The sequence below is a fragment of the Lactuca virosa genome, chromosome 5 (assembly GCF_052849685.1).
Source record: "Lactuca virosa cultivar CGN04683 chromosome 5, Lactuca_virosa_CGN04683_v6, whole genome shotgun sequence".
In the NCBI taxonomy this organism is placed as follows: domain Eukaryota; kingdom Viridiplantae; phylum Streptophyta; class Magnoliopsida; order Asterales; family Asteraceae; genus Lactuca; species Lactuca virosa.
In genome coordinates, this window is record NC_136430.1 from 446,793,495 (window position 1) to 446,814,377 (window position 20,883).

General features: G+C 34.0%; 2 protein-coding genes across 2 annotated transcripts; one reads left to right on the plus strand and one right to left on the minus strand.

The window, feature by feature from the left end:
• Positions 1-8,423: 8,423 nt before the first annotated feature.
• LOC145114250 (guanine nucleotide-binding protein-like NSN1) lies at positions 8,424-11,796 on the plus strand. Its single transcript, XM_079050252.1, has 9 exons — positions 8,424-8,578; positions 8,710-8,954; positions 9,569-9,698; positions 9,814-9,978; positions 10,067-10,284; positions 10,373-10,637; positions 10,732-10,911; positions 10,998-11,212; positions 11,330-11,796. Exons 1-9 carry the CDS (start codon positions 8,560-8,562, stop codon positions 11,705-11,707), a joined length of 1,815 nt encoding a protein of 604 aa, XP_078906378.1. The 5' UTR covers positions 8,424-8,559; the 3' UTR covers positions 11,708-11,796.
• Positions 11,797-12,913: 1,117 nt separating this feature from the next.
• LOC145114251 (uncharacterized) lies at positions 12,914-14,739 on the minus strand. Its single transcript, XM_079050253.1, has 3 exons — positions 14,416-14,739; positions 13,486-13,640; positions 12,914-13,350 (listed from the first exon to the last, which is right to left on the minus strand). Exons 1-3 carry the CDS (start codon positions 14,639-14,641, stop codon positions 13,126-13,128), a joined length of 606 nt encoding a protein of 201 aa, XP_078906379.1. The 5' UTR covers positions 14,642-14,739; the 3' UTR covers positions 12,914-13,125.
• Between the last annotated feature and the right edge of the window lie 6,144 nt (positions 14,740-20,883).

A 20,883-nucleotide genomic window follows, 5' to 3' on the forward strand; every position in this document is an offset into this window, starting at 1 on the left:
AGATGATGTTTCCGGCTCGAATGCATTCCTCTAATCCCGAGCTAACACTTCTCAACCTTCAATCCTTAAGTATATTAGGCTTAGAGACTCTCAAACTGTGACAACCGTCAAAATTCAAGTCGGTTCTAGATTTGACTAGACTTAGTTGCACATATAGGCACAACACATATTAGACTTAGTAATTAGAAGCTAAGTTATAACCTAGTAGAAACTTGGAAACATATAGAAACAATGGATGGTATACTTAGATTTCACATTGATATGTGAATTCTATAACTACTTAACTGTAGAGACTATCCATATTCGGGTCACTCTTTGACTCGAACACCTTTTCATGAATCATATGCACACATTATGCACTTGATCTAGTAGTAGAAATTAGGTTGGAGCCTCATAGAAACTTAAGTTAGAGTTGAAAACTAGGACTAGTATACTTGATTCCTCAATTTCGCTTGAATCTCGAAACCACTACATAGAATGCCAATAAACCGATAAAAATAAATTACAAACATTATTTATAACTAGAAAAGAGTTATGAAACTCTAACATAAATTGAAATCTCAAATAATTCAATTTATTTTGATATCCAAATATTTATCAAATCTCAAGACCCTAAAAACCCTAAAAACCCTAAATTTATAAACTTTAACACCTAAAAATCCATAAAATTTGGTATGGACTTTATAATATCAATTTAAAGTAACTTAAATTAGTAAAATATAACCAAGGAGAAATAAAATTTAAGTCATTAGTATTTAACCTTATTTTCTAACCAAAAAATCAAGGTTTTGTGAATGAAAATTAAGATAAGGTGCATATTTTATAAAAAAATGATATTTTCATAAAATAAAGTTATAATTTTATAAAATTTAAGAGAGGGAGACCCTCTCTCCATTCAAAAGTCGGACTCCACCTCCCAAGAAATCTCTTCCCAACAAACATTAATCATTCTTCACCCACACACTCCATCTCCTCCACTTCTCTCTCTCTCTCTCTCATTTCTCTCTCATACTCTCACACACATTTTCTCTCTTCCTCTCTCTATGAACCACGAAATTTCCAGAGAATAGGACCCAAAAGCACTCCTTAAACTCGAAATGTTCATCATCTAGGAGTGTTCTTAAAGGTAAACCCGAAAATCCTTCATTTTCCTTCACTTTTCTTTCTTGTTTTAAAGGTTTTTCTTGCACTTCTCATTCTTCTACACCATTCTTTATGAACATTCATGAACATATCTATGAATGTTGAGTTTGATGATGATGGTGGTAGGATTTCACCCAAGAACAACATGCATGTTGTCTAATGGTGAAATCCAAGGACCAAAACCTATGTCAAACCCTAAAATACGGATTTTTACAAGTTTTAAAGGTTCATCTACCTTGTGCGTTCAAGTTTTTCCTTTGAAAACATCAGTATGAACAAAATATATCCATGCATGGTCTTCAAACCGTGAAGCATGTGATGAACATCAAGTTAAAGAGCTTGATGATCAAAGTACATTGTTAATAGTGCATGTAAATGATTTTATTCATAAAAAAAATCTAAAAATCCTTTTCTGTTAAAAAAAAAATTCTCAGAATCCCAGTAAGATAATAAGAGGTTTTGGAAAATACTAAGACCTTTTATCATTTCCTTGATTTACTAAAATTGTTACAAGAAAACAAGGCCATAAATCATATAAAATACTTTCGGAGGTCTATAAATCCTATAAAAAATCGTGGATGACCCCTATGCTAAATAATGACTTCTCATTAAGTTTCATCGATTTTTGTTACTGTTTAGTGTGGTTTTGAATTTTCTTTTTGTTTAGTCCCAATAAATCATAAAACCACTTTAGAAAACGTCAAAATGATATATAACAATTTTCGCAGTTGCTAACAGAGGTATAAGACTCAGAAAAATATTTTCAGAATTTTTCATAATGCATTCCTATTTTTCCCCGATTTTTGTATTTATAATGGCCTAAAAATAGAAAAAATAGTTCTGCTCATCCAAAATTCATGAAAATTTACCAGAACACCTTGTAGTACATTTAGATACTACACACAAATTTTGATGATTTTTCTCTTCTGTATACTATTTTTCTCCTATTTTCTAAGATTAAATACACTTAAATACACAAAATCGGATTACACTATATAAAAATCACCATTGGGATTTTTCCCAGATTATTTACACTGTAAATAAAGTTTACAAAAATTTTGGTAATTTACTTTAACTGTTTAATAATTATTCTCTAATTAATGGTTATTTAAGAGGATAAAACAAAGAAAAATAAAAATACTATCTGAAAAATATATTTTCTATTTTTCACAGCTTCTACTTATAATAACAGTGTTACAAAAAGTTTGGGCAATTTTGGAAACAGTTTTGTATTTATTTCAATTTTTATTAGAATAAATGAACAAAAATCATAAAATCGGGTTAAACAGTTTAGAAATCCATTTTTATATTTTTCCCAGCTTAAGAATATTTAATCACAGTAATACAAAAAGTTTGGGAAATTTTGGAAACTGTTTTCTAATTATTTCAATTTTTATTAGAATAAATGCACAAAAATCATAAAATTGGGTTAAACAGTTTAGAAATCCATTTTTTATATTTTTCCCAGCTTAAGTATGTCTGATGGCAGTATCATAAAAAGTTTGAGAATTTTTATCTTTTGGATGCTGTTTTTCACGAATTTATATTGTTATGAAGGCTTAAAATTTTGGAAAAATAGTTAATCATATCAAAAATTCAAAGGAAAATTTATGGAAGACCTCTACTGTTTTTAGAATGAAAATGCAAAGTTTGACAATTTTTGGAAACTGTTTGATAATATTTTGGCTTTTTAAGAGCTTAAAACACATTTAAATGTGTTGAAATACCCTCAATTAATATTACAAAAATCTGGAAATCAATATCCAAAATTGTCTTAATCACATGAGTTATAAAACTTTACCATTTCAGAAAAATGTTTGTAACTTATCAATATTAAATTTTGACACAATATTGGCATAATTCTATTGTAGTAGTAAGTATACTAGTGTTAGATTTCGATTAGAGACTCACTAGCGAATACCATTATTATAGGAATCGGTAGTGGTACACGTGGAACGTAGTTCAAGGCACCATTTGCATCATCTCAATGCATTGTGAGTATTCACGACTCCCCTATTTTCGGTTTTTATGTTTTTGGGTGGAAAAGCATGTCCGAAAAGCTATTTATTATTCATTGTATTCAAAAGTGAATTGTATCAAACTTGATTGCTAAATTGTGCTATATTATGCTATGTATGTTTATGCAACTCGGAACATGATAACTTTCGTCTTAAGTCCCTTCCCTTATACTTTACTCCGATCATTAACTCTTTGAGCCAATGGTCATTATGGATAGCGCTATTAGGAATTGACAACTCCTCACTCGCCCGATTGCTTGAGTGCATGATACCATATAATCTATGGAACGATAAGCATAGATCTTGATAGGGCATCAGTCATAGGCTTGGTTGGGAACTCATTGTTTGCTCATACACATACAAACTTGTTACTTATTATAGCAACACACTTGTTTATTAATTATAGCAATGAACTTTGTTTCTCATTACAACAACGAACTTTTATTACTGAAAACTTATATACATGTTTTAGCACTGAAATTGTTTGCTCCTTGTAGCAACGAAATTGATTGCTCATTTTAGCAATGAAACTTGTTTACTCGTTTGAGTAACGAACTTTATCTTCCATGAGAATATGAATGTTGCATCTTATTTGGGCAACATACTTTATCTCTCATGATAACAAAGAACTTTGTTTTTTTTTACAAACTTATTTACTCATTTTAACAATATACTTTTATTATTGGAAAATTTTATCAAAACTTTGATTTCAATTCATGGAACCAATATTATTTTGTTTATATGTGAGTACTCACCAACTATTTTTATAGTTGACGCTCGTTTTACATGCTTTTTCAGGAATCATCGAGTAAGTGGCACTTAGGGACACATCACTTTTAGGAGCATTCGCATGTGTTGTATTTCAATTTACATTGTAATTTCTTTTAAAAGTTGTTCAAACCCATTGTAAATTTGTAATGATTTTTAATACTATGGTTGGTGTTGTCTTTTAACTTTTGCTATGAAACCCTTTATACTGCCACGCCTCGTGTTTCCGCTTTAGCGGGGTGTGACACAAACTGATCCTAAACACAGTAAGACCGAAGCAAAAGCAAGTCTGACTTCCTATTGGTTGCGTTGACTTACAGATAGAGATTTCGGGTTGTCACATGATGGCCTTTAAAAAACCCAAAAACCCTAAAAACGTGCATCCCACTAGGGCGGGGGTGCTTTGTGCTTTCCGATAAATTCCTGATTTTTTTCTGGTTTTCAGCTTCAGCTTCAAACGATTATAACTTTTTCATCCCAACTCTGTTTTCAGTGATCTTTATATGCACACGAAGGTATTGACAAACCCCACAATTATATAAACTTACTTTTGGCTTAAACAATACATAAATTAATTTATTAATACACACAAAATTACAAAATATTACTGTTCACATTTTACCCTTTTGGCTCCAACGCATAACTCAAGGGTTTAAATCACTTAAACATCATTATCAACATTAATACGGAGTTAACTTTGTTTCCTTGAAGCCCAAGACCTTTACTTGATCAAAAATAATGATCCGTTATCATAAAATCAGGAACATCGGAAACTAGATGTTACAAACTTCAAAGAGACAAATCTATATAGCTAAAAGCTTATTTAGTATTAGTTGGAAGGAAATACTCATTGAAAATATCTAATACACGAATATGGTGCTATATATCATTTCGGCTAGGATATTCCTTGTGTACTATGTAATATTTGCAACATCCGTAAAACATACCTATAATATTTTATATTTTTAGTGAAAATATTACTTGAGAATGTAAAATAAAAATAAATAATTAAAAGTTAATAAACAAAATATATGATAAAAAATTAGAAAATAATTTTTTTTTTATTTTTTTAGAATGACGAAATATATTAAACCAAAAAACGACTAGCAAGATGCCAGAGAAACAATTACAAAATACAGTTTATCATCGAGGAACCAATCCAAATAGACCGATCTAAAGAAGCTAAATTCGATATATTTTTAATCCAATTGAAAGTAGACACTTGGATGTCATCTGTTGTTTTTAGAGGGGTAATTCTCTCCTTCATAAACAGGAGCCTGTTCCGCGCCTTCCAGATCGTCTAGAGAGTGGAGTAAACCAGAGCTAACCTTAAAAGAGTGTATCTTCAGTTCTGATTTTGGGACTTCAGCACCTCAAGAAGCTCGCCAAGGTTGCAAGGAATCACAAGCATAATACCACACCACGCTCCAAGCCAGTTCCAGATGGTTTTAGCGTACCCGCACAAAAAGAAGAGATGGTTAGCAGATTCATCAGTACAATTGCAAAAACAACAAAAATAAGAGTTAACAGGAATCCTACGTCTGGACAAATTAACCACAATAGGAATTCTATCTAAAAGAAGCTTCCAAACAAAACAGTTCAGTTTAAGAGGAATTCATCTAACCCAATCGAACTCCAAAGTATCTCCATTAGGATCTAAATTACCAATAACAAATCTTAAAGACTTTACTGAAAACACCCCTGATCTTCAATCCACTTCCATTATTTTGCACCATCTGAGAGTTGAAAATCAGCAATTAAATTCGATAACTCCATTAACTGCCTACTCTTCCTACGCCCTATAACTTGTCTACATCAGTCTCATTCCAAACAAAAGCTGGAATCACCCCCTAAAGAAACCATTTCCGAAATAAAACAATTTTTATTAGAGTTCACATCATAGATATTGGGAATTTATATTTTAAGGGGCACAAACCACACCAAATATCCTTCCAAAAGAAGGTTTTGCCACCTACTCCCACCACCCTTAACAAAAGTTTTTCAAGAGAGACATCAAGATCAACTAAATCAGAATTAATATTATAAATATTAAGCCAAACACTCGAAATCGACTTTTTGGCCAACGGCTTGCCATCCACAAGAGAAAGATTATGCAGTGCCTTAATACACTTTAACCATAGCTCATTACGCTCTGTTTTACCCTCCACTACCACTTCAGAGAAGGGAGAGATTCAAGGCCTTTAAGCAACCAACACCCAACCCACCCTTTGATTTCGCTTTTGTAACTCTATTACAGGACACCGAACAATTTTTTTTCACGGATCCCCCTCTCCAAAGAAATATTCTTCCAATATAATCAAGAAGAAGAATGATCCTTTTAGGAGCCCGAAACAACGAAAAGTAATAAAGCGGAAGACTATTGAGTACCGAGCTGACAAGAGTAAGTCTTCTACCAAACGAGAGATCACTAGCTTTCCAATTGTTCAACTTAGCTTTAAATTTCTCAACAATCACATTCCAATTTCTTAGAAGCCTCATATCTGCTCCAATAAGAAGCCTAAGATAATTGAAAGGAAAAAAACGGATTCACACTTCAAAATACTCGCAAGTATAGCCGCTTCGAAGTCATCCACTTTAATCCCGAACACTTTGCTTTTGTGAAGACTCATTTTGATAGAATAATTTTTTAAGCTTTTCCAAACACCTTTCTAAAAATGCTTTTGAGTTTGTAATTTTTTTTAATTTATTGGTTTTTTTAAATCAATAAATCAATAATCATTTATAAAACTCTAACACCAAACATAAGTAAGAATTTGGAAGTGTGGTTTATAATTTTGTAGCAATTCCAGTGCAAAATATATGGTTATTTTGACGGGCTTAGGTTATTATATTATAAGTAATTATTGTGTGATTGTATGCATAAATGTGAGCCAATCATTTTACTTATTTTAAGAAATTGATTAATACATATTATTAAATTAAATATAATTGAAAAATACCATCTAATTTAACTAGAAGAGTAATTTAGTCAATTAATATAGATTTAATAAATGAAATTTGCATATTTTAAGGGATCATAGATTCTATTAATTTTAAAAATCCGATTTTACGAATTATAAGGTTTTTAATTCGGACATTCTGACAGAATATGTTCGAGTATGTTTAAAAATAAAAATATTCTTGAACCACAAAATACTAAAAATATTCTTGAACATATTTCTTGATCATGACTTTAAAAATTTATTGTAGAATAACAAAATTCTCGAACCATCAATTGAAGAATTAAAATAAAAATTACATTAATTCTTATAGAATACATGTAACAATTGCTAAGAATTACATTTATTGTTAAAGTTTAAAACTAAAAAAACTTTCAAATCTGGAAAAAAAACATCAAAATCTAACAAAGACACTAATACATTCTAAAAGAACAATGTTGCTAAGAGGCGTCATTCAAATTTCGTGGTCCGTTCTTCAAGCATCAACTTCTGTGGAAACAAATCCAATGAATAAATTAGTGAGAAAACATCCATATTCCATTCCAACATAATTGGAATTCGTGATTCCATTCTGATAGAATTAGAATTCATTTACCAATAATTATATTAATTCGGACATTCTAACAGAATACGTTCATGATTATCTTAAAACACATTCTTTTCTGATAGAATACTATAAACGAAGAAATACCATTCAGTTGAAGCATTTTAGCGAGCGCTGGTGTGCATCAAAACAACTTTCAATTTCCTATAAAAATTAGACAATCAGAACAAATTCCCAATTCACCAAAAGTATTACACCTTGAAAGAATTAGACAATAAACCTAAACACATCCAAAATTTCTTTGATTTCTGTCAAACAATCAACCCAAACATCCATTCTATATATTGAAATCAAATCAAATTAAAAAAACTCATTTGAAGATTAAACTTCATTGGTTTACAGTAAACCAGTCAAAATAAGAAGAAGAAGGAAGAAACCTGTACCCATCGACCTCCTTGTCTCTCGTTCTCACCTTACCAGAAAAAAGAGAGGAAGAAGTGGCAGAGCCGCCTACTGCCGCCGCTGAGCGTCCATCCCCACACCCCTGCTCGTCGATCACCACCAAGACGAAGGCCCTTTCCCCTTTTCCTTCTCTTTGGCCCCATCAGAAACCTTTTCTTCCCACTGACCGAACCCCGTTCGTGTACCGTTCAACCACCGTCGAAGCAAACCCACCGAACACGATCTGAAAGCGTCGATACCCTCTAGGATGCTAGGGCTTTATCGGGTGGAATATTGAGGAAGACACACTTATTTATTTAGGTTATAAGTCAATACCATGATTATAAGGATTATTTTTGGAAGTTACTAAACAAATTACTAAATTACCATTATTTATTTATTTATTTAATTATTTAATTTTGATTGGCCAATATTTATGCATACAGTGACACGATAATTACTTTGAACACATGACGAATCTTAAAAATTGTGAAGTTTTATATATGTTTTAACCTAACAGAAAGTCATAAATAATTTTGATACAAATAGCTAAAATATCTACTGTTTTCATGAGGAGGGAAGTAGTTTATATGAATTCGGCGCCTCCTTCAAAAACCCTAATCTTTCTGTCATAAGCCCCTCTCCTCCTGCAACCTCCAAATCAACCTCAAACAGCTAATCAACCATGCCGAAGAGAAGCAAAAGTAAATGCTATTCACACTCATTTGGAACCTTACTTTTGCGCAATTTCTGTACATGTGTGCGTGTTCGTGTATCCTTTATGCTTAAATTTAGTCGATGTATTCATGTCTGTTGTTTTTCTATGTGTTTACAGAGAGTAAGAGCAAGAGAGTAACATTGAAACAGAAGCACAAGGTAATAAAGAAGGTGAAAGAGCATCATAAAAAGAAGGCCAAAGAGGCGAAGAAGCTTGGATTGAACAAAAGGCCTAAGGTTGAGAAGGATCCGGGTATCCCTAACGATTGGCCTTTCAAGGAACAAGAGCTTAAGGCTCTCGAGGCTCGTCGTACTAAGGCGCTTGAGGAAATTGAGCAGAAAAAAGCTGCTCGTAAAGAGAGGGTAATTAGTTTCTTTCGTTAGTTAGGGGTTTGATGTGTTTATGTGGATGCAATCCGTTGGTTCTAGTCCCAAATGAGCACATTTTTCATTGTTCATGTTAAACACCTATACCTTCCAATGCTAGATTCATATGCATCCCGATAAGAGGTTTAAACAGCGTTCCTTTGTAGTACTTATTAAACAGTGTGTGTTACTTGAGGGCTGAGGCCATCGACCTTATGTGAATTTGGCACAGTTGTTGTCATATGTGATTATTATGTTCGAATAATTAATCTGATATTAGCAGCATCAAAACTGGGGTGGAGCAAACTATATACCCCTATGGTTAATTTATATAATCCACTTTAAAAACCAATATCTTCTCTTAGATGTTGGAGTTGTTTTAGGTTGCAGTATGAAAAGGGTTGTTAGGATTCATATAAGTTCTTAGATTCTTTACCTAATGCAACTTACATGTGTCACATCACCAATCTTTGAGAGTGTTTTTGTGGTCATAGATGTTTATTGCTTTCTTGTTATCGACTTATCGTGGGCACTGATCATTTTATTTCTAAGAAATGCTTTCTATGCTACAAAGCTTTGGTTTGAAATGACACCACATGTTTTCACTTCAGGCTAAAAAGAGGAAATTGGGTCTACTGGAGGATGATGGTGATGATATCACCAACCTGGCTGAGCAGGTTTCTGCTAAAGAACAGGAATCTGGTGAGAGAAAAGCTGCTAACAATTCAACAGCAACTCGGGGTATGTGATCGCACATGATCTTTTTGAGCTTTTTACCTTCTTTTCTTACTCCATTGCAAAATCTGGTTCTGTCATCAACTTTCTAAATGTTTTTGGATTTTCATGGACAATTCAGAGAGGTCGTTTTACAAGGAGTTGGCCAAAGTTATTGAAGCATCAGATGTCATTTTGCAAGTGCTTGATGCTCGAGATCCCATTGGTACCCGATGTAATGATATGGAAAAGATGGTCTTGAAAGCTGGCCCTGAAAAACATCTTGTGTTGCTTCTCAACAAAATAGGTAGATCTTTCTGCCCTTTGAAGATGCATTTTCTTATTTGTTTTCCAGTTTTGATGAACCAAATATACTATTGGAACTTGGATATTAGATCTTGTTCCCCGTGAAGCTGCTGAAAAGTGGCTCAAGTATCTTAGAGAGGAGTTGCCAGCAGTTGCTTTTAAGTGTAGCACTCAAGAGCAGAAATCTAATCTGGGATGGAAATCCTCAAAGGCTGCAAAAAAGACGAGTAATCTTTTACAAACAAGTGATTGTCTAGGAGCAGAAACTCTTATAAAGCTACTCAAGAATTACTCAAGAAGCCATGATGTAGACATTTTAACCTTTTTATCTTGTTTTTTTTTTCATGTGGTGTTAACTTATAAGTTTTTGACTGATGGCTTACATGTTGGTGCAGATTAAAAAATCAATTACTGTGGGTGTAGTTGGGTTGCCTAATGTAGGCAAGAGCAGTCTAATTAATAGCTTGAAAAGATGTCATGTTGCCAATGTTGGTGCTACACCTGGTCTAACAAGAACAATGCAAGAAGTTCAATTAGACAAGAATATCAAATTGTTGGATTGCCCTGGTGTTGTGATGATTAAATCTAGGGAGAATGATGCAGCTGTAGCTCTTCGGAATTGCATGAAAATTGAGAAACTAGATGATCCTGTTTCTCCAGGTAATTCAAATTTATCCAAGAAAGTTCTTTTCTTTTCCATACAAGTGATGTGTTTATTATGTTTATGAAATATGCTTTTATTTGTTGATTGCAGTGAAGGAAATTCTAAAGTTATGTCCAGCAGAAATGTTGGTAACTTTATATAAGATTCCTGCTTTCGATTCTGTTGATGACTTTCTTTCCAAGGTTGCTACTGTGAGGGGTAAGCTCAAAAAGGGTGGCGTTATGGACATCAATGCTGCTGCAAGAATCGTATTGCATGATTGGAATGAAGGTTTGTAAAATGAGAAATAAAAAATGAGAAAAAGAAAGAAAGAAAGAAAGCAACTGACGTATGTTTTTTTTCATCTTTTTTTGTAGGTAAAATCCAATACTATACAATGCCTCCCACAAGGAATGAAGGAGAGGAGGCTATGGAAGCAAAGATTGTATCAGAATTAAGTAAGGAGTTCAATGTGGATGAAGTTTATGGCACTGAATCCTCATATATTGGCAGCCTTAAATCTGTAATTGAATTCAATCCTGTTGAGATTCCACCAAGTGACCCTCTTGCTTTCGATGAATCCATGCTCGAGGTTTGTAAATCTTTTTCCCAATAAGTCTTAGCTTTTTACGAATTTGCCCTCAATAAGAACATCTCTGTTGGTCGCTAGATCTTGTTCTTGACTATGTATGAATTTTGGCTTTTACAGGATGAGAAACAAACCACTGAAAAAGAAAATGCATTAGAAAGCAGCATGAATGAAGATCAAGCCATGGCAGAAAAAGATGCAGAGGAAAGTGAAGTGAAGAAGACAAGTAGCAAACAAAACAAGAAAGTAAAGAAAGCAGAAAAGAAGAAGAGAAAGGAGAAAGCGAAAAAATCTGCTGCTGTGGATGAAGATGAGTCCATGGATGGTGATTATGATTTTAAGGTGGATTATGTGAAGAAGGGATCTTCTGCCATGGATGTTGGTGAGGAAGAAGATGATGATGATGATGATGATGTTTCAGTTGAAGAAAATGGAATTGACAAATCTGCCTTGCCAGAGACAACAGTGGAGGTTGATCAGAGTGAAGCTACAAAGTAGTAGAGGATAACAATTTTTGGTTTTTTTTTTTGTTTTACATCATTGTACCTTCAAATTTTTTATTAATGCTTGAAAAATCTATTCAGTTATAGCGAAGCACTTTTAATTTTTTTTATCATGTTATGCAGTGAAAATCTATTTATATCTTGTTGACATTGCTTTTGTTTGGTAGATTTATAAACTACAACTTCTGTAATAAGAAGAAAAGAATTAATGAAAGTGCGTTGCTGTTTCTTGCATTCCCACCTTTTAATCAAATGATTTATATTTGATTCACATTATATACCCATACAATTAGCAACATTGCATGAAGCATGGTAGCCAGGCTAAAACATCAACCATTTTCGTAAGAGGCCTTTGGTTTGACTCCTGTGAAGCAAGCGTCTTTGTTTTTTCTTTAGTTTAGTTTAGTTTAACCCCCAAATGCGCCACGTATTTCAAATTTCGGTTTTGTAGTTTAATTAATCCCGATTTTACCTCCTAAAGTTTTAAAATTTTCAAATGTAACCCTTTCCAAATTCCAACTTCCTTTACAAATTTGTTCCAAAAGCTATGGAATTTAGCCTCACCTTTTCTTTTTTACAGGTTTACCCCAACTTCTAATCGTTTTTATGAACTTGGGTTACTTATTTACAATTTTAGCCCAATGTTAAATTATTTTTACTATTTTGGTCCATATTCTTTAAATATTTTTTTAAATCTTACCTTTCTTTTAAACTTTTTCTTTATGGTTTTCACCAAAAAATTACAACCTTTTTTTTTATATAACTTTTTACATCTTTTTTACAAATTCGTCCAAACACTGTTTTTATAAACTTTTCCAACTTCTTTTTTTTTTTTTTTTTTTTTTTTTTTTTACAAATTCGATTTTTCTTATGATTTTTAAAACTTACTATTTTTACAAATTTTTTTGTACAACTTTTACATACTTTGTTTTTCCATTTTATTTTTCATTTTCATTTGTACAAATTTAGTTTTTTTTTTCACATAATTATTTCTTTTATAACTTTTGCATCTTTGTTTTTATGCATATATCTTAAAGATTTTTCCATTTTTACATCTTTGTTTTTTTTTAAAGACTTCCGTTTTTATAAATTCTAATGTAAATATGTTGTAACTTGTACATACATAAATTTTTATCATCCAATTACTTGCACCATTTTAAATTTTAATCCTTTCCAGGGTTTCCACCCCAACGCGCAAGCATACAACACCTGGTTTTCATTAAAATACAGTAATCATTTTTATGTCACATCCAAAACAACCCCTACATAAAATATTGAGGATTCTCTATAAATATCAACTCAACCCATATCAATATACCAAATCAATTGTTCCACAGCCTAAACTAGTAACCATCTGCTCAACCCTGGTCAACACATAACACATATTCATTCAATCCCGTGGCATGATTTATCTTAATCATCTATTGATATTCCTAAAAGTGGGTCCGTGCTGTCCTTACTGGGGCCCTCATCTTTAGAATCTGAGCTTGATGAAGATGGAGAAATCGTCACTTCATCAATGACTACAATTCGTGAAGAAACACTTGATGCAGGAGACTTTGGAACAATTCCTTGTGCTTCCATGGCTTCACGAGCCGCTTTCTCTTTCGCCTTTTTAGCTCTTTCGACCACTTCATCCTGCATACAAGTCCAAAGTTGAAATCAATTATTTATGCAACAAAATGGATTTCTTACCAATTTACGAAATTAGGTATTAATAATTACAACTCTAGTCTAGTAGCTTCTAGAATGAAAAGAAAATTGATTTAGTACCTGAAACTCCTGTACTTGCTTTTGTTGTTCAGCTTGCAATCGGCCAACTGTACTCAACAACTCACCCACAGCAGATTCCACACGTTCATTAAGTGCTTCTGCAAGAGCCTTCCCCAAGAAAAATGCATCCAACACTTGTTTACTTTCATTTTCACCTGCATATTTTCCATTTTTTCTCATCAAGTTTAACAATTTGCAAGGCTATCATTGGGTATATTTTTCAAAGTACAAGTCTTAATAAAAAAAATAAAAATACAAAAGTATAATGTTGTAATAGACAAAAATGACAGTAGTATGCTATAATACACAAATAAATGAAAGTAGGTTGCTATTTTTGCATTTAGCCCTTTAGTGCTTGTGTATGCACTATGCAGTAAAGAGCGCAGACCTACATGTTGAAAAACCTATATAGCACACATTAAAATCAAATTTGTAAATTTCTACCAAGTGGTTTGCTTTTAAGGCAAACAAGTCCGGGTTCAAGTTCTTCAAATCGAGCTATTATGAGTGTATACAAATTCCATCCCAATTTGACTGAAAAACTCAAAACGTATATCTGATTTTTGTAAGAAGATGAAGATGTTATAAGCACCCCTGAATACAAAGACTCTCAGATCCCATCACCAAATTCTTGATTGAATACTTAAAACCAACCATAAATCGAAAAACAACTCAATCCAAACGTACAAAGTACAAACCCTCTAGAAACCCAATCTTTGTAACGCAACTACCCTCATAAATGTTCATTTCCCAATCCCAATCTGCAAAATTACCCCAAAAGTCGAATTCAATTACTAAAAATTATCCCCAAATTGTTGAAACTCAACAACAGCTGATTACAATTGAACTATAAACAAAACCCCCCATAATTTCATAACACACAAACATTAAAATTTTCAGTACGCATTACGTGTAGAGAAGAGGGGGTACCAGGAACAGGGCCACCAGGTGTGCTGCTGTTACAATTGCACCTAAAACGATGTCTCGGAAGAACCGGTTTCTTCTGCAACAACATACCCACTGCTCCCTTGCCATGACGATTGTTTGTGGATTTAAGGCAGAGAGATGCAGAAACCGATGAATTGGAGTTTCTAACGATTTGGGTGTTGGATGGAACACGAGAATATGCGGTTGGTGAAGAAATTGCGGTACTCATCTCTCTATTAAGTTGTGGAGGGAGACGAGAGATCTGGTTTGGGTTTGGGTTTGGGAATGGTGACTTCAGAAGAATGGGATGATGTAAATGCTATAAAAGTATAAGACAGTACTCTGTACCCGCCATAAGCTATTTCTTTCGTGGACCAGTTTCTGTTGGATTCTCGGGGTGGGCTGATTATGCGACACGTCATACTCGGTCCGGACTCTGGATCTATAAAAATCAATCCAATCAAAACTGGACCAAAATTAAACCGCTGGATCGGAAAAGGAAATTCCATGTCTTCTAGATATTAACTACAGTGATCTTACTTACGACTACGACAAAACTTGTCAAACAAGTAGGCCGATAGTTGTCTCGAAAAATGCTATATGGAAAAGTATTGTCTAAAAAAGTTTACTGACCGGTAAAGAAATCATGTTGTTTTGTTATATTGCAATGTTAAATAATAAAAAATATCATTTAAAATCAAAATACAAATTGTCATATAAAATCAAAATTACTCAAAATGTATGTTAAAATCAAAATGTTTGATTGAAAAAATATATATAAAATGGTCCTCCTAAATCATATGCTCGAAAATCAAAAGAAAGAAAATAATATGAAACAGATGAAGGTTCATGTTTGGTACTTTCCAATCAGAAGAAACAAATCAGGGGAAAAAAAGATGAAATGGTTACATGTGGGGCGGAGCTGTTGACTGCAATGATGCTAGAGCTGGCAAAAATCGACCCAACCCGAAACCAACCCAAAATTAGCGGGTTGGGTTGACATTTTCAACCCATTTAACTTAAATGGGTCAACCCGTTTAACCCATTTAATGAAATAGGTTGGATTAGGTAAAAATTATCAACCCGTCAACCCATTTAACTTTAATATATATATTTAATTTAATAATTATTTGAATATTATCATGTATTAATCAAAGTATTAATTTGTAAATTATAATGTTGTATTACTATTATCTATGTTTAATAAAATTCAATCTGTCACACCCCAATACAATAACGGCGGAAACGTCTGGGGGCGGATAGAGTGACTTCATGTACAGTATCATAACAATTGAATATTAATGAAACATAACAACACAAACATTCATACATTGAAATTTCAAGTAATTCATTGTTTACAAAACTCTATTGTTCAAAAGTTGAATACAAATAACTGAAAAGTAGGAAATCATGAGACGACGACGCCGACCCTCAAGAAGGGTTGAGTACTTGTCTACGGGTTTCCTGAGAATACAAGTGATTTTGAAAAGTGTCAACAATTAAGTTGGTGAGTTCATAAGCATTTTTGCATAAAAAGGGTTTGTAACTGTTTCGCGAAAGATGGTTTCGTACATTTCCAGAAAATCTGATATTTTCTTTAATATGACCTGAAATTTGTAAGTAATTCCTTTGAATATTTTCCTGGTAAAGTCATAATGTATATTTCCAGAAAATCCAGTATTTTCTTAAAGGTGAACTGTGGTCTTAAACCCTAATACCAAGATGGTAGTGAATATTGTACAGAAAATAGTATATAGTTTCATATCTTTTTAAAACTAATGAAGTATAAGCTTCCCGTAAACCAAATATTTCGCTAATCTCTATGTGAGTTCTTATAACCATGCTAATATGACTGATATGCCTGAAACGACGTTCTTAAGGCGTCGGATTCGGTAAGACATTTGTCACCCTAGACTTAACGGTCTAACTGTAGCGAACAACTGAGGTGTGGGGTTGTCAATCTCGTATAAATCTATACACAACGGTCTCGCTCTCCCTCCAGGAGACTCTGGTTATAACGCAGGACTTAAGGTGTACGCTAGGTAGTTACGGTGAATGAAAGTCTCACAAGAGCATTAACAGATTTACGTGAACTATGACTCCCCTTTACTTGCAAACTGAGATAATTATACCTTTAAATAATTATATGTAACTTTGAAAGGTGTGGTTTGTGGCTTCCAAACTATACCAATTATAGTTTATCTTGTTGGTTTGAAACTATTTATATAATCTTTTATATAAATATAAAGGTGTATTCTAGCATGAAAATATGAAATCAAAACATAATATTTTGGTGTTAAAACCCACTAGATTAGTAAGTGACTATAATGTGCCATTTCTGCTAGTAAAGTTATCTTTTAGTATAAGTTCCCAAAAGCCATGTAGTTTACAAATCATAACTTTTCTTATGATTTTATAACATGGATTATGTTTGTTTTAACAATATGTAAATCACAAATATTTATGCCAAAAACCAGTATAAACCATAACTTAAGTAAATAATATTTTATCTTTAATATAAAGATGAAAAGCATGAAATTATTTGTGAGATAAACAAAGTTTACTTGTATCCCCCCCCCCCCCCCGAGCCCCTAAAACATGGAAAAAGCTTGAAAATATGAGGGTATGAACTCACCTTGGTTTGGTTTGGTGGATGATTTGAAGTGACCAAGTGAAGATTTCAAGCCTAAAACACTTGAAGTGTTTGATGAACTCTTTGAAGCTTATGTTACCCTAAGGATGTTAACACATAATATTATGTGTAAATAGGATGAAATCAAAATAATAAGGTGTAGGATCACTAGTAAATATCGAAAATACTTACCAAGATTTAGGGATGACACTTGAAGAAATAAGCCTTCTTAAAGTTTGAAGTTTGAACTCTTGAGAGTAATTGAAATTTCACAGTAAGTGGAGATGGAATTGTGGTATGTGAGGAAGAGGGTTTTCATTCATAATAAAAGAATGGAGGTGATAAGATGTGTGCTTGGTTAACTGGAGGTTAAAGAATGGAATTGTGGTATGTGAGGAAGATTTCAAGTTCTTTCTCTTAGAGTTTTCAGCCAACAATGATCCACTAATGTAGTTTACGGCCAAGCATTGATTCACTAGAGTAGTTTCGGTCCTAGTGCTTTGTTTTGGTTTTGTTTTTGGTTTTGGATCCTCCATGGAAGGGTTTTCGGCCTTAGTGGGGTTCTAGGCCATAATTCATAAAGGAAATGCTTATTGTGTGCTATCTTGTTGACTTGTCAAAATGCATTTAAACATGGTTCCACAAAGCTTATTTACACATATTTATATACATATATGTCAGCTTATAAATCAATGTACTTATGGCTTTCAAATGTTCTAGGGTGGGTGGGATACTAGGCTAAATACTAATAAACAATATATTTAAATCCATGATTCCTATTCCAATTTATTTGTCTAGTTTTGCCTTGATAAACTTGTTTACTTTCAAGAGGTTATCTTATATATGATTTCCAAAGTGTATACACCCATATACATGCACTTATGCCCTTTTGGTGTTCAAGGTTTTTTACTATAATAGGGTTACAATTTAGACCGTGCTTGATCCAAATCTTTCGGGTTGTCACATCATCCTAATTTTCATCATTTTTTTAGCGCCAATAATACTGGTCATTCTCCAAAATCACTATGAAACTAAACATTTTTAATGCTATTTGAACAATTTATTTGTATTTATGAATTAGGATTGTGTTTTTGTCATAATTTTGAAGTTTTATTTACGTTTTATAATTTAAGTGGTATATTATTTAATTATATAATTTAATTGATTTTAAATGGGTTAACCCAAGTTTAACCCATTTATTAATAGGTTAGGTCAGGAACTACATAAACAGGTCAACCCGGTGATAATCCATTTATCTAAAAGGTTGGGTTGGGTTGGAAATATTAACCTATTTAAATAAACACGTTGGGTTGGGTTGAAATTTTCAACCCAATTATTAAATGGGTTGAACCTGAACCCAATCCAGGTCGACCCATGTGACATCCCCAATTTCACGGCCAGAAAAGACCGGTTTAATTTATGCTTTTAAAATAATTTCAGAGTAATCATTTGATTAAAAGTGTTGCGGAATTTGTTCCCAGAAAAACATGATAAATATGTTATCAAATCATTTCCGAAGAAATGTATTTTATTCACTTAAACCATTGGGATGTCATTGTCAATACAAAAACATAAGCATAAACAAAACTTACATTTATTACACTAGTGATCTACTTCTCTTTTAATCTCTCAGTGTAAAGCAACTTCGTATCGATACCTGTGATACAATTAAACTGAGTGGGTCAGACTTGGGAGCCTGGTGAGCATATAGGGTTTTCAACCCACAATAAATAATAAACTTATTAAGTTCTCAATCAACAATAAATTTATTAATTCCATCAACCAAAATAACCCTAATTACCCATTCCCATTATCCTCACTTTACGTCCCTAAAACAACTATTATAAGGGACCTAGCCTAAGGATTATCACTAGGGGCGACAACATTGCTTTGGGAGTTCCTCAGCAAGTTATGTCAAATAAAACAAACATCGGGGTAACAACATTGCTTTCCCTCAGCAAGTTATGTCAAACAAGACATCCTAACATAAAACAACCAACAAGGTGACAACATTGCTTTCCTTCAGCAATTTATGTCAAATAGGCACGAAGTCACATCGTCGCCATGTGCTAGTCCATAGCTCTTATTCATCGACGATATTTCCCACGGGAGTTTCCCTCTGCAATACATGTCAATGAGTTTTCCATATACTAAGTCCATAGCTCTTATTTATCGACGGTATTTCCCACGGGAGTTCCCCCCCGCAATACATGTCAATGGGTTTTCCATACAGCTGATGAACATACTTAAGGGGTTTCCCCAGCCTTACATGCCCTAAAGGCACTCATGAGGGGAATAGAGTACAGCGAATGAACACTTAAGTCCATTAACACCTACATGTTACGAGTCTGCTAGTGTTCCACAGACCATCAAAACAGTCCATGGTTGTCATCCATACTCTGCTGAATGACGGGGGTCTTAGAGTACAACGAATGAACACTTAAGTCCATTAACACCTACAGGTTGCGAGCCTGCTAGTGTTCCACAGACCATCAAAACAGTCCATGGTTGTCATCCATACTCTGCTGAATGACGGGGGTCAACGTTGGGTAAGGGCTTTTCTCATATTGCACCACTCACGCCAACATTTGGGTAAAAGCTTTTCCCATATTTCACCACTCACTTTCAACTCATGATCTATATCACTGATCATCTCATCTATCCAACTCACCTTTCATCACACACCCACTATCTAACTCATGATCTATATCACTAACTCATGAAGCTCGTCCAATCACTTCATAAAAGAACAAAGACTCCAAAGCTCTTCCAAATAAAAGTATAGGGAAAATACTGATAAAGTACTCCCGTACGCTCCCGTACCCCGACACGTAATAGTGTCAAAAGGAAGAACTAATGGATGAACACATAGTTCAAAAATACCTAATGAACATATAGTTCAAACATACGTACCGATTACAAGTCTACTAACGTTCCACTGGGCTATCTAAAATAGTCTGTGGCCGTTGTCTATACTCTACTAGATGACTAGATCATCTTAAACATCGATACCTCTCATCACTTTTATTTCATCACACATCATCTAATTCATCTACCCATGTTTTACCCACATATTTGTAGATAAAAATATATATAAAGTTTAAAACTTGTATAAAACATCAATTCAACAGTCACCTTAAATAAACAATTAATATATTTACACATAGCACGTATTTTAAGGTAAATACTTCATATCTATGTGTAAGATGAAAGTGACTATACACTCACCTGATTTAATGAAAATCGGGCAGCAATTCGTTTCCTAAAACGATCGTTTCTAATAAAACCGGGAGTTTTATTGAGAAACCGGGCTCTGCGAGGGTCGGGCTTTGAAACCGAAAAAATAAATTTCTCGGGCTTCTCGGGCACTCCGGGACGTGTTCTGGGCGTTGGAAATGATCTCGGGGTATCGGGGGAGGTCAAAATAACCAAAATATTGAAAAAGGGGTAAAAATGGGCAATTTCCCAAAATTACCCGGGAAGGCTCGCATGCCTTCTATTTATAGGCTGCGAGGTCCGAAGCCGGTTGATCAGGAGGGCGAGTCAGCGAGGCAGGTGGCAGCAGGAGGCGAGGGCACTTGGCTCGGACCGGAGGAAGACACGCGTCGGACACGTCTCGCATGCGAGGGCTCGCCACCGAGGCACACGCGTCGGATGACTCAGCAAGGTCGGACACGGGGCAGCTCCTGCGAAGGCCACGTGCGAAGCTCGGACAGGCGGAGGCTTCTAAGTGGACCGGACTTCGGTCCAATGGGGAAGAAGGGTGACGACTTCGGACCAATCAGCGGTTGCCACGCGAGGCTGCGGTCCAATCAGAAGATGCCACATGGAGGCTGCAT

Coding starts and splice junctions, on each gene's coding strand:
- LOC145114250 (XM_079050252.1), top strand. Junction 8,955..9,568: donor AAGCTGCTCGTAAAGAGAGG/GTAATTAGTTTC, acceptor TTTTCACTTCAG/GCTAAAAAGAGGAAATTGGG. Junction 9,979..10,066: donor GTTGCTTCTCAACAAAATAG/GTAGATCTTTCT, acceptor CTTGGATATTAG/ATCTTGTTCCCCGTGAAGCT.
- LOC145114251 (XM_079050253.1), bottom strand. CDS start 14,641: ATGAGTACCGCAATTTCTTCACCAACCGCATATTCTCGTGTTCCATCC. Junction 13,641..14,415: donor ACCTGGTGGCCCTGTTCCTG/GTACCCCCTCTT, acceptor GAAAATATGCAG/GTGAAAATGAAAGTAAACAA. Junction 13,351..13,485: donor AGCAAGTACAGGAGTTTCAG/GTACTAAATCAA, acceptor ACTTGTATGCAG/GATGAAGTGGTCGAAAGAGC.